Raw genomic sequence first — 24,050 nt, forward strand, 5'->3', positions numbered from 1 at the left:
AAAGAAAGAAAGAAAGAAAGAAAGAAAGAAAGAAAGAAAGAAAGAAAGAAAGAACCCCACACAATCTTAAATGAAATACCAATAAACAAGGCACCTGTAAACCCAGGCATGGAAACTTTCTTAGTCATGTATTGAAATGAGAGGCAGCAAAAGGTCATAGGACAGCAATGCTCACAGATCTGGAAAAGGTAGGCAAGGGCGGTGATTCTGTCCAGGAAGACAAATAGCATGAGGCATGTCTGAGAATGCTGGGAAGAGAGGAGGACCGCCCTGCCCAAAGGCCCGAGCACCCAGCAGCACTCTGCTGGCTCTCCATCTTGGTCTGAACTTCCTTGACACAGGCGGTGGGATACCAGCTGGAGCACACAACTGCCAACCAAGTCTAGATTTCACACGAACGACAAACCCTCAGACCAAGTCTCTCTCACCTGAAAAGCCTACACTCTATAGTGCTTGACCGCCTACTGAGCTTTAGGTTAGGAATGTGCAGGCTCAAGTAGGGGCAAGCATTCCAAACCCCAACTCCAAAATCTGATACGCGGCCGCTCCTAAGTCTACACACGGGCTACTTCGTCTGTTCTAAATCTACTTAGGTCTCTGTGTGCCTGGGCTGGGGGCTGCGTGGATGTGGGTAACCTTGGAGGGCAGAAGAAGGCGTTGGGTCCCCTGGAGTGGGAGTTACTGGCAATTGTGGGCAGCCCAACATAGGTGCTGGGAACCCAACTCAGGTCCTCTGGAAGAGCACCATGTACTCTTAATCACTGAGCCATCCTTCCAGGCCCCAACCTGTTCTTAAGTACTGTGGAGAATTTTATGTTTTTTAGTATTTAATCCTATGATGATAAGCACATGCTCCATGCAGATTTGAGGATACTCTTATACTATTGAGGAATCTGGCACTTAGCTGCAACTCAGATTTCTCTGTGAAGCCAGTATGCTTTACTTGGCACCCACCGGCACCAGACACTAAGACATGAACTGCGTGCTGGGTGTGCCTGCTGCACCTAGGCATCTATCTTGTCATGGTAAAGACTCAGGACGGCAACCCAGTGCTTCACTTGCTTCAATCAGGTGAACTGGGGGCTTTAGAGATGGCTCAGCGGCTAAGAGCACTGTCTGTTCTTCCAGAGGACCTGAGTTCAATTCCCAGCAACCATATGGAGCCTCACCACCATATATGCAAATAGAGTACTCATACACATAAAATAAATAAATCTTAAAAAAAAAAAAAAGATGCTGAATTGCCTCTACCCAGGAAGCACCATAAAATGGCAGAGGCCTTGGCTAGCACTTGCTCCGCCTTCCCGTAGATATTTATTCCAAGTTCCCTTTTCATCAGGTACACATAAAAGACCCTCACAGCACAGCAAGCTGCACTGGGTGAGGCCAGCAGGCAGGAGAGCAGGGAGTGAGCTCCCACAAAGGGCTGGGGCAGGGTGCCGAGGTCCCACTCGGGTCCCACCCGAGGCAACACTCACCCCTGACAGCCTGCTGGACATAGGCTGTCGTCCCGTCGCTCAGGGTCACCGTCTGCAGCCCCAAGCTTTCCATGACAAACTGCCGCTTGTGCCTTCAGACATGAAGTTGGCTTCTGGCTACCACCGAGGTCAGGGATTTCCTTCTGGGTCACCAATCTGAGAAAATGGACAGTGCCACATAAAAAAAATGTCTCACGGATTCCTCCTGCTGCAAGCCATGAGTGAGGCCAGCCAAGGGCACACAGATCCATTGGCAGAGAACTAAGCTGCTTCCTGTGGACTGTGTGTGAGATGCACACACAGAGCTCTGAGTGGTGAGCGCAGACGCATGCTGCTCAGGCCGCTTGTGACTTAAAAACCGCTCATCTGGACCCTTTGAAACTCGCTTCCCGTGGGCGGGCAGGCGGCCTTCCTGCCGGGCACTCTCCTTACTTAGCACCTGTCCTGTGCTGGGATCCATCCATCCACTGGCACTGTCGACCCTCCTCAAGGAACAAGGGGCGGTTGTCCTGCCTTGATTTGCCTCCTTGTCTGCTTCCTTTCCCTTTGGCCCTTTCCCAAGGCCTGCCCCACTGCTCAGGCTAACACTGATGACGGACACAACCGTAACGCATGCCAGGCACTCCTCCATGTACTCCGTGCACTGATCTGTCGCGCGCTAGGTGCACTGATCCCTTATGGCAAAGCGCACACGATCCCGTACAGGTGAGGCTACTGAAATTGGGCATTGACAACAGGGAGGCACAGACACCAGGGGAGGCAAGCTTCCCAGCAATGATGGGTGGACTTGCCCCCGGGTCCCTCCCCAGAGCCAGCTCTGCACGAACAGCTCGGTGGAGCCACCCCGGGATGCAGAAGACAGCAGACTAGCGCACGCCCCCGCACGGGTCTTCTCCACTTTGCAAAGGTTCACCTCTCATCTGGTCCAGATCTAAATTTTTCACAGATGACAAACATTATTCTGGGAGGGACAGAGGCTGATGGGGACAAGGGGCAAACAAGTCAGAGACAGATTTGAGGAGACAAGCAGGAACAAAGTGATTCTGCATTTGCTACTACAGAAGAGGACGTCAGTGCACACAGAGACCCAAGCCTAATTCTGTGGCTTTCTAAATGATGAAAACAGGAAATTAGTAACAGAAAACTGTACAGCTCAAAGCATCATGCACACATCTGTCAAAGGCAGGCTGGCTTTAAAAGCCCAGCTCATTTTTGCAAGGTTATATGGCTGCTGCAACACATCACAGAAAAGGCAGTGGATCTTTCCAGTTCCAAAGGGCAGAGGATGCAGGTCCGTATCATTACAGAACAGAACCCATTTCAACCAAAATGCAACCTTAGTTACACACTTAGGTGGATTTTAGTACTAGACTTAGGAACGCCCAACATGGTGATCATGGCAGGCTCTCACGCTCATTTTTAGTTCACGGAAGTCCAGAATCAAGGCATTTGGAGGACTATACTAACTCTGAGTGGAAATTCTGGACCAAAATCAAAAGAGGTGTGCAGAGTATACCTTTATTTTTATCTCTTTAATTTTTTCACTGACCATAGAGAAACTCAGCTGCTTTAGAAGCCTCACCCACGGCTGGCCATGCTCCGTGGTGTGGGAAGGGCCCACACATTGCCAGAGAACAGCAAATGTCGCTCTCCCCCAGGCTGCAAGTGCTGTGAGCTGCAGCGACGGCCTGCTTCCAAGTTCACCCAGCAGTGCAGCAGCGGCATGTTAGGGAGTAGCCGTCCTTTGAGAGGTGCCTTTAATTGTAGCACTCGGAAGGCAGAGGCAGGTGTATCTCTGTGAGTTCAAGGCCAGCCTAGACTATACAGCAAGTTCTGGGCTAGCTGAGGATATACAGTAAGACCCTGCTTCAAAAAAGAAAAAAAAGAACGAAAGAATGGTATTAGAAGAGCACTTATCAAGGTATTCAGCTGTAGTCACCACTGGCTTGTTAGGAAAATCAATAGTAGGGGAAATTTTTAATTAAAAACACTGTAAAATATTAAAACCATAGCCACAAGCCGGGTGTGGCAGCTTCACGCTGTGATCTTACAAGGTGGTAGAGGAGATCTCCAGGACTTCCGGGTCATAGGCCAAGGCTACAGAGTCAGCCTATCTCAATAAAATAAAGAGGCAAAAGATTTAGGAGGCATCTTCACAGAAGATGTAACTAAAAGCCAGCTAGCCTGGAAGACCATTAGAAGGGTGAGTGCCCGGAACACTGACAGCATCAAATGCTGGCCAAGGATGCGGGCTGACGTGAACCTGAATCCTGCCACCAGGCATGTGAGAGGGGAGAGCCACTGGAAAACGGTTTGGCGGCCAATTAAGTTTGTGCTAGGCACAACCTTTCCATAGGATCCAGTGAAGGCTCCTTGTTATTTATCCAGGTGAGTGAGAACACGTGCATGGATGTGGTTACTCAAAGCTGCCCAAACTCAGAGAAGCCAAGATGTCCTGACAAACCGGGGGACAGCTCTGTGGTGGAATATTTTAGAATGTGTGTGTGAGAGTGTGAACACATGTGTCTGAGTGCATGTGGAGGTCGAGGGCTGGACGCTGACCTCAGTGTCTTCCTCAATCACTCTGAACCTCACTTTTTGAGACAGGACCTCTTGGGGACCTGAAACCCACCGACTGGCTAGTCTAGTTGGCCAGCCAGCTCTGAGGCCCTGTCTATTTCCAGCTCCCCAGCGCTGGAGCCACAGATGCACACTACTGCACCCAGCTCTTGTGTGGGTGCTGCGGACCCTCATGCCTGTTAGCACGGAAGCTACGCAGTGGCGCTCCGGGAGGGCAGGTCCAGTCTCCAAGATCATACCCTCGGCGGCATTAGCACGCCACACACGGCGGCGCCCCCGTTATTACTTTATGGATGGGGAAGAGAGGAGATTGACCAGTACATCGCTCTGGCAGCTCTCACAGCCTCTGAACTGCGCCCAGTACACCATCATGCGCCTTGTTTGTCCTGAGCCTTGAATGCATCGACACTCACAGTGGCAGCGGAGGTGACAGCTCCCGTCTGGCCTCACACGGCTTCAGAAGAGAGGCTGGGAACTGTAGGCTCACACAGCTACCTCCTGGCAGAGCCCAGGCCCTCTCCTAAGCCTCTAGTTTTTCCTTCTACAAGCGCCTTTTGCCTGGTACTGGGACAGCAGACAGTTGCTGGGGTCTCACAGACCTGCATGTCAACCTGCTTATCAACAGCTCCACTCTGCTCTCCAAAAATCTCTCACAAATAACATGTTTGCTCCAGGACAGCCAGGGCTACACAGAGAAACCCTGTCCCAAAGAAACAACAAAGCAAAAAAGTGAATTCCAGTATTGAGAGGGCAAAGAAACCCCTGTGAATTCTGGGGCTGAGGCTAGGGGCCTGATGGTACATGTCTGCAATTCCACCCTCCGCAGGAGAGATTATAGAGTCCCGAGAGCGCAGTGCTGACTCCTTGTTATTCATCCAAACGAACTAGAGCACATCCATAGAGTCTTGGCTACAGAGCAAGCTGGAGCCCAGCCTGGGCAGCATGAGCCCCTGGGCCACACAGGAAAAACAGACAAACAAAAAACCCATCAATTCCCGTCAATCCCTCCTTACAATCTGATTTTCCAAACTCCCTCCCCTTAGGAAATAGGAATTCTACCCTCTAGTCACCCAGGCTACAAATGGGAGCTGTCCTCAGCGCCATTACTTGCCACATTCAATCCATCCTTCTGTAGGGTAAGTCCACAATTCAACAATTTCTAACTCCTTTACTTTGAATCCAAGCCATCAACTTTTCTTTTCTGTGCCTCTACAGGAGGTCCCCCCGCGCCCCCCCCCCCCCCTCCCGCTCACCAGCTCCCACTGCATTAGCCTTCCATCAGTTCCCGCTGCGGAAGCCCCCCCCCCCATCATTTCCCACTGCATTAGCCCCCATCAGTTCCCGCTGCGGAAGCCCCCCCATCATTTCCCACTGCATTAGCCCCCATCAGTTCCCACCACAGGAGCCAATCAGCGCCTGTCCTTCCACTCTGTCCCAGTACAGCTTATTCTCAACAGAGGAGCTAGGATGAGCTTTCAGAACATGCGTCAACTGATGTCCCTTATCGGCCTAGACTCCTCCAGTGGCTGGCAGCCTGTAAGACTCAGGACCTACTCCCAATCCATTGCCCATCTCAACAGCCCCTGCTTTTCCCCTCATCAGACTGCAGGCATTTGGGAGCCGCAGTCTGGCTGGCTCCTCATGTTTTTGGAACATACAGGCTTATTTCTGCCTCAGGGCCTTTGAGCTCGCTTGTCCACTGTTACAAAAATAACTTCCCTCAGATATATACCAGGCTCATCCCTAACGTCTTTCAGGTCTTTGCTCAAATGTCACCTTTTCAGCAACACATTCCTTGCCTTTCTGTCTAAAACAAGAACCCTGGCCACTCTCTTCTCTATTTAACAGTTTCAGTTGTCTTTTTGTTGTTGTTTGTTTTGATTTCTCATCTGTTCTCTCTTGTCTATTCCCCAAAGGTGAATTCGGTCCTCTATTCCCAGCACCTAAGGGTGTACACAGCAGACATAGACTGAATACTTCTAGATGGTGGAATGGCTTGATCAGTGAACGAACTCCTGTGCCATCAAGATCTCCGAGCAGGCGAGGGGGAGAAGATCCTTGCTGAGTCTGGTCTCTGTAACCCTGGGAGGGTCCACCACCGCCTCACCTTTGTTCCAGCTCCAGCCCAGCTAACACCCACCAGAAAGCGCACCTGAGCTGTGGAACGGGGCGGCGCCAGGGCAACAGGTTCCTGTTGCTAGGATAGTGCAAGTCCCAGGCCGCCAGCACAGAATTTTGCAGAGTGCTAATTTTTAAATTTAGCCTTCTGATCTCTCACACACAGGAGAGGCCGGATACAGGTTAGGGCTAAATACTGTACTTAGCCTAGCTAAGTCCTGATTCAGCAGCAGAAGCTCATGTGATTGGAGGTGTTTTCCAAGGAAGGGGGCTAAATGTGTACACATTCATCTAGCTAGGTCCCCTCCCCACAGCCCACCGCCTTCTGACGTAGCTTTCCAACACACAAAAAAGTAGCAACAGTAGTATGAAAACTTTTCACGGGCCCAACAGATTCCAACAGCCAGCTAGCAACCTTGGTGTCCTGTCCAAGGAAACCAAACAGTTCAGATAGCCATTTCTTGAAAGCAGTCCCTGACCCTGTGACCACTGGATCCTAACACCCTTTAGAACTATATTTACTCTGTGTGTGCGCGCTCGCACCCACAAGCATGCCATGGCATTTGTGCGGAGGTCAGAGGACAGCTTGGAAGAACCAGTCCTCTCTCCTCTATATGGGTCCTGGGGAATCAAACTTGTACCTGCTGAGCCATCTCGCCTAGTCTAGTGTGCCCACGACCAACGTTTTTGGGGCTTACTTACCTAAAAGCCAACAAACCAAAAGCCCGGCACTGTTACCCATTCCCTCACCAGATGATTAAACACAGAGGTGTCTAAGTTCTGCAACGTCTGGCCTGTTAGCATGCTGAGAGAGCTCTGTGGGAGGAGGACACAGCCACACAATGCATCTTGCTTTCTGTACATGACACAGAATTTCAGAGTCCACTCAGGACAGCAAGCAATGGCTGACCACCATCTAAAGACTAGGGGGATGAAGACATCAGGAGAGAAAAGGTCCTAGCCTCTGCCCTCAAGGAAGGCCCAGGGCGGCTGGTAGGAGGCAGAACACGTCCTGTACCCCAGGAAAGATAACAGCAACCTAGACTGCAAGATCCTCCTGAGATCCGCCCACAGGACGCTGCAACTTCACCTTCTGGTGATTACGGCCACGCAGCCAGCACTGGGTGGGGGGTGAGCCACAGATCAGGACTGGCGGGCATGGTTTTTAATGTCATTTTTGCTAGTCACCATCCAGCTTCCATTGGAAGGGGAGCCAAGGGCTTGGAAAACAATAGGACTAATTCAGTGTCAGCCAGGGGAGGCTAACGGCACACTCTATCCTCACAGGGTCTGAAGCAAAGCAACTTCAGAGAGAGGCTAGGAGACACAGCCGAATCGATTCAGAAGGGTTCCACGGGCTCTCTCCTTACTACCTAAAGACAGGGACTTTTGGGGCTATTAACTGAATCCACCAGATGTTCCTGGAAGAGAGAGGAGTTCTCAGGACAACACAGAGGTTCAGGATGTCTCTGATACAGGACTGAAAGTGGCAACCCCAGAATTCAAAGCCACGGAGAGTAGGAGAGCAGAGCTGGGCAGAAAGGAGAGTTACAATATAATCAACTTGTTATCAAGATCTGTGAGAGGGCTAGAGAGATGGCTCTGTGGTTAAGAGCACTGTCTGCTCTTTCAAAGGACCCGGGTTCAATTCCCAGCACCCACATGGCAGCTCACAACTGTCTGTAACTCCAGTTCCACGGATTCTGACATCTGTGAGGTGAGGGTGCTGACCCATACAAAGGAGAGGGAAGGAGGAAGGTGTGGGCACTGTGCAACAGAGACAATTTGTTTGGAAACGAATTCTTGATGAAAATGGGGGGGATGCGATGCAGGCCCTTAAGGGAGCGCATCTTACAATGGTGAGCATACAGGTGTGTGAAGGGTGGGGCTGTGCCCGGGCAGAAGTGACTCAGTTTACAGAGGCCAATGACAATGTCACCAGAAGAGCTAATAAGAGGTTTCAGGAAATAGGACATGGCTGAGGTTGGCAGACGTTAGGGGAAGAGCCAGAACAGAACAGAGGCTGAAAACAGGTTTCCCATAGCACAGGGACACTGATTCCTCAGGCATATGCACCAGGAATGGATTGGGGTGATTATCAGTGATGTCAGTGAATGGGGGCTGGGAGCGCCAAAGGCCCAGAGACATAGGGTCTGGGCATACAGCTTAGCAGTACAGCGCTGGCTTAGCATGACAGGTGTTAGGGTTACCATGGCTCAGGACATGCCCCAAACATGGCAATCTGAGGACATGAGAACTAAGGTCTTCTCTGAAGCAGGTCAGAAGACCCTGAGGTAATAGGTGTCCTCCCTTGCCCAGTGGAAAAAAGCATCCTTATTTTAAAGATGCAGGTCACAGGTGAGAGCCTGAACATCTGAACATCCCACTCTCTTGGCCTTACAGTTTTCTTGAACTATCTATCTTCACCAAGCCTAGAATAAAAAAACGGGTTTAATCTGTGGGTCTTCACCTCAACTGACAGCTCTCCATCGATCAAGTTATACTAAATAAATTTGGATGCTTTTTCCCTGTTGTTTATAAAATTATAAAGGCTGCTGGGAGTGGTGGCACAATGCCTGTAATCTAGCACTAGGGAGGCAGAGGCAGGCGGATCTCTGTGAGTTCAAGGCCAGCCTGATCTACATAGTGAGTTCCAGGACAGCCAGGCTACACAGAGAAACCCTGTCTCGAAAAACCAAAAAAAAAGAAGTGTATGTATGTTCCTCCCACACAAGATGTGGGGTGGGGGTGGGGTCTTAAGGGATAAGATGTCAAAGGTCATGAACAAGATGAGAAAAGTCACTAAGTCTTGGGACAAAGAAGAGCAGAAACCTTTCAAGTTATTAAATAAGCGGATGTTATGTTTAAGAATTACAAGAAAGTAAGGAAGAGGGTCTGAGGAGAATTTGGGAAACCAGGAAGTCAGGGTATGAGAGACAATGGAGCACATGGGTTTTCCAAGATGGTTCAAATGTGTGAATTCCAGATTCCTTTATTTAAAGCAGCTCCCGGGAAAAGGCAAGAGGGAGTAGTGACAGATGTAACTAACAGTTGGGGCTTGTGAGAGGCACAGTTACTTTATCTAGACAAAGCCTGAGGTACAGTAACTGCGGGAGCTACGAAAGGTAACAGTGAGGGGTGCAGAGCCCTCCTCAGAGACGGGGACAGGAATTCCAAGATGCAGCAGTAGTTCCTGGTATGGGATGCCTGCTTGCTGTCTGTGGAGCCCCTAGCGCCCAGGACAGATGGACCTCCACTAAGAACAACCGCTGTACCTGAAAGGCCTGCTGCGGGCCAGCGGCGGTACGGAATGTTCTGCACGTGTTACCTCAGGCATTTTACCATCCTCCCTTGGCAGAGCTGGAGACTAAGGGGCCGGGAAGGCTCTACACGGTATGTCAAAGTGCCTTGGCTGAAGGGCTAAGCTTGTGATGTCAACCTCCCAAAAGCTCTCTGCTATATCGCTTCACAAGCTAATAAGAGTCCAATCAAGCGTCGACCGTGGGAATGAAGAAAAATGATTCAATGAAGCAAGTGGGTCCTGGGGTGAGGTTACAGGACTACCCTTCTGGGACAGGGTACAGAACGGTTCCCTAGTTTGTCTTGACTACAAACTGCCGAACTTTAATTGGAAGAAACATTTGGGATTGCCAAACTCAATCTCATCACAGAACCTGAAGTCCGGCATAGGGAAAGGACCTCTGCCAGGTTCCCGTAGCCCAACATGATAGCACCTGAACTTGAACCACACACTCAATCGAGAATTCTTTGCTGCCTCAATTGAGACTTCATATTCATATCATATATACTCTTCAGCACCACAACGGTGGTGGTGGTGGTGGTGGCGGCGGCGGCGGCGGCGGTGGGGACTTAAGTTATGTGCTGATTGACACTGGAGGCTGGGGGGGGGGCGTCAAAGAGGGATGTCATTGGGGTGAAGATGATCATGGTGTTACAGCGCAGAAGACCACGAGAGTTATGTGGATGAGTGGGTGGGAAACTACTGGAGTCTGGTTTGCAGTAGCCAGGAGAGGTCTGAAGGGTGTCCACAGAGGGGACTCTAGGGGTCACTAGGGACCGTGGGGGCCCTGAAGCAGTGTGATGATTGTATCAGAACTGAGCTCTGGTGGGCTGGAGTTAGCAGTCAGTGATTGGGGGGGGACCGGGGAGGGGTCACCTGGTGAGGTCCGGGGTCAGCGGGTGAGGTGGAGGCGGGCGCGGTCACGGGGTGGGGTTTGGGAGTCTCAGGGCGGAATAGAGGGGCAGGGACCCTGGGTGGGGGTGGGGCCAGGCCGCCGTCCAGGGAGGCCCGGCCGCCGGGCCGGGGCCCGAGGAGGGTGGGCACGTCGGGCTCGGGACCTTCCCGGGGCCCCGCGTCCGCCCGGCCTCCCGCCTCGGGGCACGGTGGACCCACTCTTCCCGCGGCCACCAACCTGACAGCCCCCGAGGGCGACTCCGCCGACAGACCGCCATGCACCGGGCCCTGCCGCCAGCGCCGGCCCCGCAACCCGCCTGCGCCATAGCCCGCCCGCCCGCGCGCGGCTTGCCTCGCGCGATATCCAGGTTCCAGGGCGGCCGCACTTCCCTCTCGCTCCCGGCGCGGCCTCCGCCGGGCCCCGGAACCCGGATGACCAGCGCGGGGCCACGCTCCAGCCCGCCCCCCTCCGCCGCGGCGGCCGGCCTGCTTATCCCGGTTCCCGGGCCCCGGAGGCCAGGCCGCCGAGTCTCCTCCGGCGAGCCTCGGAGCTCCGCCCCGCTCCCCTCACCGCTGGCCGCGGGGTGACGCGGCCTCGCCGGCCCGGGCGCCCCGGGGAGGGCGTGATGACGTCACGACGCCGGGTTGGAGGCCGCGGTCGCCATAGCAATGGGGATTGCTCCGCGGCGGGAGGAGGCCATCGCAGGTATCTCTAGGTGGTTCCTGGCAAGGACCGTGCGGAGGAGCCTCGAGGGGATGAGACTCCGAGGGACGGTCCTCTCCTGCGCCCTCTACGACGGCGCCCCGAGGGAATGGTACCCTGACAGTCGGGAACGGGAGGACGGTAGGGTGGGGGCGCAGCATTAGGAAGGATGGCGCCCTGACAGGCCTTCCTGGGGGCACGCCTCCCTACAGGACTCGCCCTGTCCGGTGTCCTGCGGGGCAGTGCCTTGGGGAACGTGTTTGTGAAGGATGCTGTGCCTTTAGGGACGCCCCTCCTGTCTCCCGAGAGGAAGGGCCTCTCTGCTGGACCCTGATGATACTCCCTGAGATACCGTTCTCTCTGAGGGAAGGTTCCCTGACAGCCTCTGCTGAGGAATAATCCTTCCTTCCCCAAGAGATGACATTTTGATGGATGGACCCCTGAGGGACAGCACCTCGACAGTCTTCTCGGGTTCTTGGGCTCTCCACCCATCCCCCTATCAGCCCCCTAAACCATCTGCTCCCCTTGAATGTGAAGAACAAAACAAAATGCCCCCTATTTCTTTTTATGTTTTTCTGTAGTCTTTTTTTTTTGGGGGGGGGAGGGCTTGGGAGGAACCTCAAACTCACTGTATCCCAAGGTGGCCTTGAACTTGTGATCCTCTTGACTCTGCTTCCCAGCTGCCACCCAAACTTCAAAAGTTCTTTTCTTGTTTCCTCTCCAAGCAGGAAGGAATTATGACTTAGGATATTTTTCAGAGAAAAGGAAAAGGAAATGAGCTCCCAGTTAGGAATGAGTAGATCCAGTGGGGGACCTGGGCCCACCCCTGCGCGCCTGCTGCCCTGACGTCTTAGTGCGGCACTGGAGTTTCCACCAGGTGCCCTAGTATAGCCCCAGTAGCCGGCAGCCCGGCAACAGGCATGGAACTTTCCCAGGGCTTTCCAGTACGGATTGTTGGTTGGAAATACGGCAGGAAAGCCAGACACTGCGATGGGGAGGTGGAAGCAGGAGGATCAAGAGTTCACGATCAGGGCAGGCAGCCTGCTAACCGTAGCTCTATCCCTGGAACCCACGTGGTGGAAAAGCTGTTCCCCCCAGCTGTCCTCTGAACTCCAAAGGTGCATGGTGGCATGCTCACACACACACACACACACACACACACAGTGGCATGCATGAGCAAGCACACAAACACATACGCACAATGAAAAGCTTCCAGATCACCTTCAGCCACTTGGTAAATTCAAAATACTAGAATTCAGGATGAACCGTCATGTCTGCCCAACTCCACTTTTTCCCATATAAACAAACGTCTCTTCTTGCAGATGGTAACTCTGCTCATTGCACGCCTCACTCCCATCACTCACCTGCGTCCTCCAATTACACGTGACAAAAATCAGAAACCGTTCGTTTATGGAATCTATTAGCAATAGGCTAATTCTTTTTTAAGTCGGCATCTCACTGTGTGGCCCTGGCTGGCCTGTTACTAGGTAGGCTAGACTGGCCTCCACTTTCCAAGTGCTGGGATAAAGGGGTGTGACCCTGTACCCAGCCGAAGTAATGACTCTAAAACATTTCAGGTCCGAAGAATTGGTGAGGAAGAATTTTTTTTTTATTATTTTGGTACTAGGAATCAGACTCAGCCTCATGCACACTGGGCATAGCTCTCCGCTGCTGAGCCACAGGTAAGGAAAAGGTAGGAGAGGGCGGCAGGCCATGGCGGCACTCGGTTGCTGTGGTATAGTGGCCCTGGATCTGTTTCTCAGTTTTGCAGGAATAGAACTTTTGTTGATTCACTTTTTTTAATCACACTAAATCAACCTCATAGGAAGTCAGTGTAATGAAACAGAATGCCAGCACATTTACGCTTCTAGCCATCTGTGGGGCGGATTATCTCCCTAGTTGAGAAATCTGTGTGGGGACTATCAGAGCTACAAAGTTTCAGACCGTGATCCCCGAATATGCTACCCCTGTCAAGCAGCCACATCTCACTGCTTGGGTATAATGGCAGTTCAGTGACCATGAAGTGACCCCCCACCACCACCACCACAGATGTTAGAGAGAAGGCGCAAGATTCTGGTGGCTCAACCCAAGGTATTGATTGCTCAGGCCAACTTTTTCCCTTGTTTCTCAAGCCATACTCTGAAATGACTATCCTAAATCGAGGCTCTTATCTATAAAAAGTTGGGAGTTGTTTGCCATGTCCGTGGCCGAGTGATGATGGTAGCAGCTGACTTACCTATATTTCATAGTTTTCCTATCTAAGACTATCTTCCATTAAAAAGAACACATTTGGGTGGCCATAAATGCTAGGAATAGGACATCTTTTTGTTGTTGTTTTGGTGTTTTCAAGACCGGGTTTCTCTGTGTAGCCCTGGCTGTCCTGGAACTTGGCAGACCAGGCTGGCCGAGAACTCAGAGATCCAGCTACCTCTGCCTCCCAAGTGCTAGGATTAAAGGGGTGTGTGCCACCACTGCCGCATGGAATGGAGCATCTTAACTAAAGTTATGTCCGAGCCACTTTTATCCTAGGCAGCTTTTATAGACTGTACTGTGGTTAAGAGGAATGATACTTTAAAGATTTATTTTGATTGTTTTTTTATTTATGTGTGTGTACAGAGACCAGAAAGAGGGTATCAGATCCCCTGGAGCTGTAATTACTGCAGCCACCTGATGTGGGTGCTGGGAACTGAATTCAGGTCCTATGCAAGAGCAGCAAGTAGTCTTAACTGCTGAGCCATCACTCCGGCCCGGGAGAACAATACTTTAAATATCCACCCATCCACCCCTCTCTTTGAGACAGGTTTCCATTGTATATCCCTGGCTTGCCTGACACCACATAGATCAGGCTGGTCTCAAGTTTGAAGAGGTCCTCCTGCCTCTGCTTCCTGAATACTGGCATTAGAGACATAAGCTGCCATGCTCAGCAAGGGAAAGTTCCTGATAATGCTTTTAAAGCTGGACAGGGACAAGAATTTCCAGCTTGAACTCTTCATTAAGATGAGCTGGGGTGGAAGGAGCCAGGCTTGCCTGGAAGTCAGAAGTCACTTCTGACTCTTAGGATCCCCTGAGCTGTAGGACAAGCTGTTGAGGTAGAAGAAAAGATGAATGCCAGACTGAGGAGTTTCATTTAGTATTTTAATAATATAAAAAAGACAATACAAAATTCAAACATTCCTCTTTACAAGTTCAGATACATAATTTTCCCCAAGTGCAAAATACTGTATGAACCACATTGTTGGTATTTACTGTCAGCTGAGATGCTTGCTGTATTGGCAGTGGAAGGCAGATATAAATACAGTATTGAGATTTTCTTCTGCATTAAAAAAAAAAAAAAAAGCCTTCCGCATGGTAATTATTCTCTGAAACTTCAACTCACACAGAAAATTCTTAGCTTGTCCAAACTGCTACCATTGTTTTGTCTTGGTAAGCTGAGAGCAGAAAGGGGCTTCTAGTCCCTCTTTTAAAGATTCCTAATCCGAATAATGGCAGAAGGGCAGCATGTGCTAGCTCTGAGACAGCGTCTGCTTAGGAGTGAAACCAGGCTGGGAAACGTCCTGCTTGGGGACAGTTACACATCGCCTCTGCTCCACTACTTGAAGCTCAGCAGCAAAAGCAGACACTTGAGTGTGTGACAGCCTCTTCTGACACACTGGGATACAACTTCCTAATCCACCTTAAGACACAGAGAAAAGGACTTTGCAGATTCACAAAGATGCAGAAGCCAGAGCCCAGACTGCACCACTGAACTTGAAGCAACAGATCTGTCCTTTTTCCTCCATGTTCCGGGGAACTGAGCACAATGATGGCAATCCTCTGAGGATCGCGGAAGGCATAGGGCAGGCTACTAAGGTCCCGGCTCTGGTCAGTCTTCTCCTAATTCTGAGAACCCCTTCACGCGTCAGGGATTGGCTGGCAGAGGCGGAGGGCTAAAGAGGCACTGAGGTGCTGCCAAGGACCCAAGAGCCTGCTTGAGATGTGTCAGTCACTTGGTGCTTAGAGGCCGCGTGGAAATGACTTCCCACGGCAGGACTCCCTTCAGAGCAGGTCTGTGCTAAGATGGATGAGGTGCCATGGTCCTGTGGCCTCACAGCCACCATGGCCCACAGAGAGGCTTCTGAGTCAGTTGGTAAGGGGTTCCTGTTACACCATCTTCCCTTCCCTGCCCACACTTCCTCCTAGAAACCTTTTGTCTAACCTGTGCAGTCCTAGAAAGTCCCTGAGTTGACTCCTCGTTCAATCCACTTTGCCCCCACTTAGATGCCCCAGGGCCTGTACCTTCCGTAAGTTCAGCAGCCGCTCTGCCTGGATTCCTCACTGCCAGCTTGGTTGACAGTGGCAAGTCCTCGCTTGATCTCCTCATCCATCTTGATAGGAGCTAGGCCTAGTGGCCTGAACCATGGAACGCATGTGCCCTCAGCCACAGAACAAATGATCACAGGCAGGATCTGCGCATGTGTGGTGTGATAGCAAAGGGAGCAAGGAGAAACCATATCCTAATGGCACATACTGGGAGGCACTGTGGCTGTGTGGCTTTCCAGGAGCTGGGCAAATGGCAGGGAAAGAGGACTCTCAGTTCTCCTTGCTTCTGGTAGGATAGTCAAGGCTGCTTCGGGCTGCTCTGTGGCACTTCTGGAGAAGTACAGACAGTCCACGTACCCTTCTTGAAGGAAGCCACTTGACAGCTTTACAATAGCTCTCTGACCCAGAAGACAGACAGCAGACGCCCACGGTGTTGGCTAACATGTCCAAGAAGCTGGCTTTGCTTGCCGTTGGCTGGCGTGTGTGGATCAGACTTTAGTGTTGCCTCTCTTGGCAGTCACCTAGGGTTGGACCTAAGGAGTCACTGGTGGCTGGTGACTGTCCAGGACTATGGTCTCGGCAACCGAGAAGGAGCAGTTGCGGACTTTATAGGGCGCAGAGCCTGGCCTTGGGCGTTGACACCATTCTTCCTTTTGGAGAGCAGCTGTTGAAACAGGCTTGAAGTCAGCTCTGCTGCTTCTCGTTCCTTCACCAGCCTCGTGCGTGGATACTTGTCCTGGTCTAGGCTGCTCCAGCCTTCTCTGGTCGTCTTGGGAGCCTGAGCTGACCCATCCCTAGAGTTCGTCCTGATCTTCTTCCGGGTGCATGCCAGAGGACAACATGGAGGCAAGAAAAGGCCAGAGGCTTCCCTACCTGCAGCAGATCACTGACCAGCTCCGTCTGCATCTATAATCCAGAGAGGCGCGAGGGTGGCAGTGTCAGCTTAGCCAACAGCCCTCTCCCCGCTTCATCAGGTCACCAGAGCTGCTCTCCTACACTTTGGCTGCCTGTGAGGGAATGCCCTGGCTCGGCACAGCTGAGGGTGGCTTCAGGCAGGACAGACATGCTCCAGCGCTCAAGGTTCCTGAGCGTCAAACTGCTATTCCTCCACTCCCAACACAGTCTTCCCTCCTGGGCAGCTATAAATAGGGTTATTCTAAGAGGAAAAAGAAACAAACGAAAACCAACCCCCCTCCCTCTAATCGACACAGAAAGACTCAAAAATGATTGCACTTCTCAGATGTGGGCACGGTGGCCAGGCGGCCTGCCCAGGGCACACATGCGTTCGTTCCTCTTGCTGCCCACAGCCCGAGGCCGGAGGTAGGCAGCTCCAGGCTGCTTGCAGAGTGGGGTCCTCTGGTGGAGCCCACAAGCCACCTGGGGCTACAAGGGAAAAACAGCTGTGGAGCACGATCTAGGCTGGCGAGGGTCAACGGCCAGGTTTAAGGACAGCACTTAGTAAGGGGAGTGGGCCCCCCCCCGGGGAACACTTAGGTGGGGTGAGGGTGTGGCTGGGCCAGGGAGGACTGGCAAGGAGGTTAGTGTTTGAGGCTGGCTTCTACTTGTCTGCAGTTGAGTCCTTTTGGTGATATTTGCTTTATGTTTTGGGCGATGCTTTGAAAACCTGCTTTCTGTCCTGCAGAGCTGGCTGAGGGTGCTCTATGTTGGGAGCGCCAGCAGGGTGCTGGCATACAAGGCTGCTGCTCTCCCTTACTCGGCTGCGGCTTGCCAGCCCAGGGCTATGGAACATGTAAGCCCTATGGAGCAGCCCCAGGCAGACAGCAGGGAGTGTTCCAGAGAACACCGACTGAGCGGGCACCCCGGGGCTCACGGTGTGCCCCGGCAGCCTGGCGTGGGCATAAACCTGTCGTGTCAAAGGCTTCTCTGGCAGGACTCTGGGCTGTGAAGAGTCACCCTGGGGAGCACAGCAGGGGCCATTTTGACTCCTGGCTAGCCAGCAAGGCACAACCCTATAATGGCAGAAGCCTTTCTTACCCACCCCTACTCCCTAGCAGGCCTGTTCCTCTCCTGGGCCTCCAGCACCCTTCCAGACTGACAAGGGGCCGGGGATGTGAGCTGGTAAGGTGGGCAGAGCAGAGCACCTCTTGGAGGAACAGAGACGGCTTGAACGGCTTTTCTAGGGGCCATGTAAAGAGAGAGACGGGAGACAAGGGAACTAGAAAGACAGAAGGGGAGTGCCTGCTGTAGTGATATTTCTCCTCCAAAAGGAGAGGGCAGTTTCTTGTCTGAGGTTGGGGTGCCAGCTCTGAGGGTCAGGGAGGCAGCGCTCTTGAAACCTGGGTCTCTGGGCCCACAGGCACTATTTGTAAGGCCTCAAGAAGCTGGAGACTTTGGAGCGCAGCAGCTTGATGAAGGATTTTGGCAGCATCTCCTTGTGCTTCTCTGTGTACTTGAAGTAGTTCTGTGGGTGGGCCAGGACCTCAAAGAAGGCCTTGATAAGCTTCTTGTCCTGCAGAAGACGGCAGGTGGCAGTCGTCAGCTTCCACGGCATGTGGGAAAGTAGCCCGTCTTCATGTCTAACAGCACCTGGCACTGAGCGTGCCTGGAGGTGAGCCCTGGCCGCCTGCTCCTACCATCCACTCCTTTAGAGTCCCATGGCTCCTTTAACGGCAGCTGTGGGCCTCTGCTCCCCAGGCCCGGTCTGTGGAGCCATCCTTGACCCCACTTTCCCACCAGCACAGCACACTGCTGAGTCTGCCCTCAGAATATGCCCAGCGTCTGGCCAGCTTGCCGTCTCCACAGCCGCTACCTCGAGCCAAGCCCCCGTGGTCTCTCACTTGGACTATTTCAACAGCTGATCTTTCTTTTGCTGATAAGATCCCGAGGGCTGAACCTCGGCCCTCACATACACTAGGCTGGTTGTCTTTCTCCCTTGTAGATTTACTTACTTAAGTATATTTCACCTCCGTATGTACGTGCACCAGGTGCACGCCCAGTGCTCAAGGAGACCAGAGGGCACTGGATCCCCTGGAACTGGGGTTATGGATGGTTCTGAGCCACCGTGTGGGTGCTGGAAACGAACCCAGCACCTCTGCGGAAAGTAACAAATGCGAGGCCGGCTTTCCAGCCCCCGGTTGTCCTTACTTGGTGCCTGAGATAGCGCGACCAGGCTGCTTAAACAGGCCTTGAGCTCACTTTATTGCTACAAATGACCTACGAGGTGCCCCATCGCCCTGCCTTGGCCTTTTGAATGGCTAGGATTAGAGGTGCGAGCCACTGGGCCTACACTTGGTCTCCTTGATTCTGCCCTTGACCCAACAGAGATGGTTTTCCTCATGGCAGCCACAGTAAGGTGTTTCATGGGTTTACTTCATGTTTGAAACACATCCTTGGTTTCTGCCCTCTGGATTCTCCTTCCTGAGGTGAGCCCCTGCTACCTTGTGTGGGGTAATCTTAAGGCCCTGGGTTCGAGTGACCCTTGCCCTCGAGCTGCCCCATAGCGGCATCTGCAGGCAGGTGCCATCATGTCTGGTAAAAGTCTGTTCTTTTTATAATGACAGTAACGGTAGTGCTGGGAACCGCACCAGGGCCTGGCGCCTGACAGAGACCTCTCCAGCCCTGGTTCCGCTCCACACCGATCCCACTCTTGTTCCTTTTGTCATTCCCAGTAAATCCCAGGTCCTGCGTGCGGCCTGCTGACTGCGTGTCATTTGTGCCCTGCTGCCCCTCCGCTCTTTTTCACCCTGCAGGACAGCGGGTCTCAGGGTCCACCACACCACTGCCGCCCTCACTAGTGGGGGCTCTCCCTCAGTCCCCCGACAGCTCCTTCCGAGTCTTCTCCGCGTAGGCCTCTCCTGACCACCTCGCTGCAGGGCTGGGCACTGTGCCCTAAAACTCCTCTCTAGGGCTGGCGAGATGACTCCCCAGGAAAGGCCTCTGCCAGGCAGCTTCCATTCCCTTCCCAAGACCCACCTGGGGGTGGGGGAGAGAACCAACTCCCCCGAGGTGTCCCTGGCCCCCACATTTAGATACTCCACACAGGCCACACCCATGCCCACGGAATCCCAGCTGCACTAAGAGCGACCTCCTGGCTTCTGTTGCAGAGTTCTAGGATAGGTGGCCTTCCAGCCTCTCCACTCCACTCCAACCAAGACAACTGCACCACACCGTCCCTCTGGTTTGAGACAGAGGCTCTCTCTGTGGCTAGGGCTGGCCCGAAGCTCACTGTGTGACCAGGCTGACCCAGAACTGACAGATCCGCCAGCCTCTGCTTCCCAAGGGCTGGGATCAGAGGTGTGTGCCACCAGACCCCAGGCGCCTGCACTGCTTTCTGAAATACGGTCTCACAGTTCATTTGATTTGCTGTTTGTCTAGCGTGTTGCGCAGACTGTCTTAACTCTTGGGCCCACGTGACCCTTCCCCTTCAGCTCCCGAATAGTCAGACTGTATGTGTGCACCCAGCCACATGTGAGCTGACATCATGGCTCAGGGCTGGAGAGATGGCCCAGAGGTTGAGAGCTCACACTGTTCTTCAGAGGACCTGGGGCGCCTGATACCTGTGCCCTCTTAGCATTCACATGCACATGGCCACACAAATACCCCTAATTAAAAATAATGAAGTTGCCAGGCACGGTGGCACACACCTTTGATCCCAGCACTTGGGAGGCAGAGGCAGGCAGATCTCTGTGAGTTCGAGGCCAGCCTGGTCTGCACAGTAAGTTTCAGGCCAGCCAGGGCCCTGCTACATAAAAAGACCCTGTTTCAAAAGAAAAAGAAAGAAATAGTGACGTTTAAAACCTTTTTTTTCTTTGGAAGGGTCTTAATGTGTATCCTTGGCTGTCTTCAAACTCCACATATAGACCAGACTGGCCTCAAATTCAAAGAGCCACCTACCTATACCTCCTGAGTGCGGGGTCAAAGGTGAGGACCACTGAACTAGCTGAGACTCACACTGGGATCCACAGACCTACAGTGTTGTTCACGCTTCAATGTGAGAAAGGTTTCTTTTCCTCCAGGCCTATAATCCCAGCACATAGGAGGTGGAGGCAGGAAAACCGGGAGTTCAAGGCCAGCCTAGACTACTAAGACCATGTCTTACAAAAGTAAACAATGCGTCATACATTTTACCTCCCTAAATCTCGAGATGGACAAGGCAGAGGACGTCTCTGGCCCTCACCTTCTCTTTCACCTCCCCCAGGCATGACACAGCATGGTGACACCACTTCTATGAGCTGGAGTCAGAGCCCAGGCCTACCGGGGGGCAAGCACTTTAACACATCTGGAAAGCGGCAATGAAGAAGGCAGGTATCTCAAAGAGCCAGGAAACAGAAAGTCATGCTAGGTTAAGAGAACTGGCTGCTCTCCCAGAGGTCCTGAGTTCAGCTCCCAGCAACCACACGGAGGCTCACAACCATCTGTAATGAGCTCTGGTGCCCCCTTCTGGCCTGCAGGTGCACATGCAGGCAACATTGTACGCATAATAAATCTTTGGGAAAAAAAAGTCATGCTGGTCCTTAGCACTCTGCCAGCACGCGGGTGTGTGTCCAGTGAGCGTTCACTTGCCTTTAGTATCTCCTGGTGATTTTCCGAGGCGTACAGCCGACCATCCCTCACGATGTCTTCCACCAGCTGCTCATAGTCCTCTGTAAAGGCAGCCAGGGGTGGGGGGTGAGGCAGGGAACTCTCCTGGCTCCCTCACGAGACCCAGCCACCTCTCCACCTCTCCTGCCCTCGCTCACCATCATAGGTCACATAGGGAATCTGGAAACCACGTGCACTGTTGGCCTCACTGGTCTTAAAGTTGATCCAGAGTTTCCTGGACCGGGCCGTGAAGGCGATGGGGCGCTCGTAGGTCTGGCAGGTCTCGTAAGTGGTGATGGAGGATGGTGAGGCTGGCGAGGCACACAGCAGGTCAGAGGGGCAGCGGGGCCCAGGCATTCTGACAGAGGTGCCCCCACCCCCAAACACAGCCCTGCACCCTTCCTCTACAAGACTGACAACTGCATGATCGCACAGCGTATTAAAACTGGCATTTACGATATCAGGACAGCAAAAGGGTCAGGGGCCGAGTTAGCACACTTAGCAGTACTGGCTTCCAGCCCCAGGACTGCTCTCCACCAACCCAGCCCCAGGGGCCCTGGCCTAGCCTCAGTCCCCCACGGCTTCTCTCCCTGGTTCCCCCGCCCTAGCTCTTCCTCTTTCCCAGGCAGACCCCGCTGCCCTTCTCTGGGCCAGCTGTGCAGTCACCCACAGTTCTTCCTCATGACCAGGACGTCGCCACACTCGTCCTCGGAGGGCAGGAAGATCTCGGGGACCACGATCAGGATCTTGCGCTTGGGTGGGGGGTTGATGTTCCAGACGCACTCCACGCCAGCTGGGTAGTTGCCGGGGTAGTTGGGAGACTCGATGTAGCCAGTGAACTCGCCCAGCTCCCCGCCACACTGCCGATCTGCACACCCCAGTGGGTAGAGCAAGGAGAGGTGGAGAGTCAGAGGGGACCACACGGAGGCTAGGCGTCCCCTGGCCAGCCCTGCCTTCTGCTCCCACCAACCCTTTTTCCCCATGCACGTGGCTCCAAGACCTCTCCCCACTTCCCACGGCCCGGCCCGCCACGCACTCTTGCACTGGGCCACACTGGTGGAGCCGTCAAAGTCGGTGCTGGTATCTCCTGGGCAGCGGGTGCAGAAGTTCTGACGGAAGTCGGGCTGGTAGGAGCCCACGGCACAGCGGATACAGCGATGGGTGCTGGTGTTGTAGTAGTGGCCCGGGGAGCACTGGACTGCAGGCCAGAGGGGAGGGGCGTGAGCTAAGACGGAGGGGAGCGGGCATCTGGGCCGTGGACGGGCACGACACATTGTCACGGAGAATCAGGAGGGCACGGTCCCCAAGTGTCTCCCAGGGTCCCTGCTTTTCCCAGCCGTAACTGAGGCCAAGGGAGAAGCTTTCCCGAGTGGCTGGCCACAGCACCCTGCCCTCTCTGCTGGCACTGGGCAGCTAAACAGCCCGGGAGGCAGGTCACAAGTTACCGGTATCCCCAGGTTTGGCCCAAGGGACAGCTCTGAGAACGAGGCTGGGTGCTTGCTTAGGCAGCTGAGGCTTCCCTTCTGGGGGAAGATGGTGGCATAGCATACTCAGGTCTGTGGGGGAGGGGGCGTTCTGGGGGGCAGCTGAGGTCAGGGAGACCCCTCGTGGAGTAAGAAGTCTGCTCACCTTTGGTGTCACAGTCCTGGAAGGAGACTGCGCCCTCATGCTTGGTAGTGAGGCCTCCACCACAAGGGAAGCACAGGGTCCGTCCTGCTTCGGGCTGATAGGTGCCCCGTGGGCATGGCTGGCAGGGCTTGAACCCATCTACTGAATGCTGGCCTGGTGGGCACTGACCTGCAGCGAAGCAAGGGCCCAACTCTGACGGGGTTGGTCCCGGGTCACCCAGCCCCAGGGAACAGAGGCACACAAACAGGACATCAGCTCGGAGAGGGGCCTGGAGCCTAGGCCTGCCCTCTGGGGAAGCCCGTGCCCGCCCCAGCCCAGTCTGTGTTGTCTGCTCCCCTGGCACCTGCACACGTGGTGACGTTGGTGGCTCCAAGAGGCCCGTGGGCATCACTCCCAGGGCAGAGGTCGCAGGAGAGCTGCCCTTCCCTCTCCTGGAAGGTGCCCGCTGGGCATGGCACACACTGCTCCGTCTGGCCGTGGTAATACGTTCCCTGCGGGCAGCTGACTGAGGGAGAGTCGGCCGCGCTAGCCACCCCCCTCTCCCACCACCCGGGCCTAAGGCTCCCTTTCCCACTCTTCCAGATAGGAGGAAAATCTTTCAGGGAACTAACAGAATCCTTAGAGAGGTGGGAAGGTCATGTCTGTGTGCAGGAGGGCTGCTGGCCCCGCCTGGCGTCCCGGTCCTGCCTGGGACCAGGGAGAGGACTGTGGGTCTGTGCTACCTCACTCCTTGAGAACTGTACCTGCCCTCCTCTGAGCCATGGCTAAGTTGGGCCTTCCCCGCTCCCCAGCCGCAAACCCTTGCTTCCCAGCAAGCTCCCTTACCACACTTGGTGCCTGCTCGGTGCTGCCCGGGCCGGCAGACCTCCGCTGGCTCTGTTCGGTCCCCAGCTAGCAGGCCCGGCTTGTGGGCCAGCTCATAGTCGAGGCCCGCTAGACGCAGCAGGAATCGGTCCTGGTTGATGGACTTTCTGAGCATCTTCAGGGTCCCCTTCAGTCTTCGTTCCATCCGCTGCCGGAGGCAGGGCAGCCCACAGCCAGCTGGTGACGGGTGGACGGATGAGTCAGAGAGTGAGGGAGAAGGTGATCCGAGCAGAAAGCAGGGAAGCGATGGCAGGAGAAGGGGCACGCATGACAGGGGCCGTCCTCCTGGAGTTCGAGGACAGGCCCAGAGTCCAGGTGCCCTCCCCCACCCCTGCTCGTCTCTTTCGGACCCAGGCTGTGTGCTCTCCTCTTTGGCCCTCCACCCAGAAGTGTCCCTAGGCCCACCTGTCGTTTCTTCAGCTCTGACCTCAGCTTCTAACTCCAGGGTGAGCCGGGTAACCTCCTTGCCTGGAGGGGTCCGGGCCCGTCGGCCCTTGCCCTTTCGAGAGGAGTCACACTTGAGGTGGATGAAGGTGACCTGGCAGTCAGAGCAGGGGCCACCACCTGGAAACAGAGGCCTTGTCAACCTCAAACGCAGGGCTCCCGCTGTGGACGGGGTGTCCTCCCTCCTGCCTGTCCTTTC

At 53.9% G+C, this 24,050-nt stretch overlaps 2 protein-coding genes across 3 annotated transcripts in view; both read right to left on the minus strand.

The window, feature by feature from the left end:
* Znf76 (zinc finger protein 76) overlaps positions 1-10,828 on the minus strand; it is a 24,345-nt gene extending 13,517 nt beyond the window's left edge. The window contains exons 1-2 of the mRNA XM_055607210.1: positions 10,610-10,828; positions 1,479-1,634 (exon numbers count right to left, since the gene is read on the minus strand). Coding sequence (XP_055463185.1) covers positions 1,479-1,551 — 73 coding nt within the window. The 5' untranslated portion in view covers positions 1,552-1,634; positions 10,610-10,828. The remainder of the gene's footprint in view (positions 1-1,478; positions 1,635-10,609) is intronic.
* Positions 10,829-14,154: 3,326 nt separating this feature from the next.
* Positions 14,155-24,050, minus strand: part of Scube3 (signal peptide, CUB domain and EGF like domain containing 3) — a 32,029-nt gene continuing 22,133 nt past the window's right edge. For both annotated transcript variants that reach the window (XM_055607259.1, XM_055607258.1), the window contains 9 exons: positions 23,813-23,971; positions 23,369-23,584; positions 22,887-23,048; positions 22,544-22,711; positions 21,951-22,112; positions 21,585-21,782; positions 21,073-21,225; positions 20,897-20,976; positions 14,155-17,843 (listed from right to left, as the gene is read on the minus strand). In XM_055607259.1, coding sequence (XP_055463234.1) covers positions 17,694-17,843; positions 20,897-20,976; positions 21,073-21,225; positions 21,585-21,782; positions 21,951-22,112; positions 22,544-22,711; positions 22,887-23,048; positions 23,369-23,584; positions 23,813-23,971 — 1,448 coding nt within the window. In that variant the 3' untranslated portion in view covers positions 14,155-17,693. The remainder of the gene's footprint in view (positions 17,844-20,896; positions 20,977-21,072; positions 21,226-21,584; positions 21,783-21,950; positions 22,113-22,543; positions 22,712-22,886; positions 23,049-23,368; positions 23,585-23,812; positions 23,972-24,050) is intronic.

The sequence above is a fragment of the Psammomys obesus genome, unplaced genomic scaffold (assembly GCF_907164565.1).
Source record: "Psammomys obesus unplaced genomic scaffold, mPsaObe1.curated_primary_1811, whole genome shotgun sequence".
NCBI lineage: Eukaryota > Metazoa > Chordata > Mammalia > Rodentia > Muridae > Psammomys > Psammomys obesus.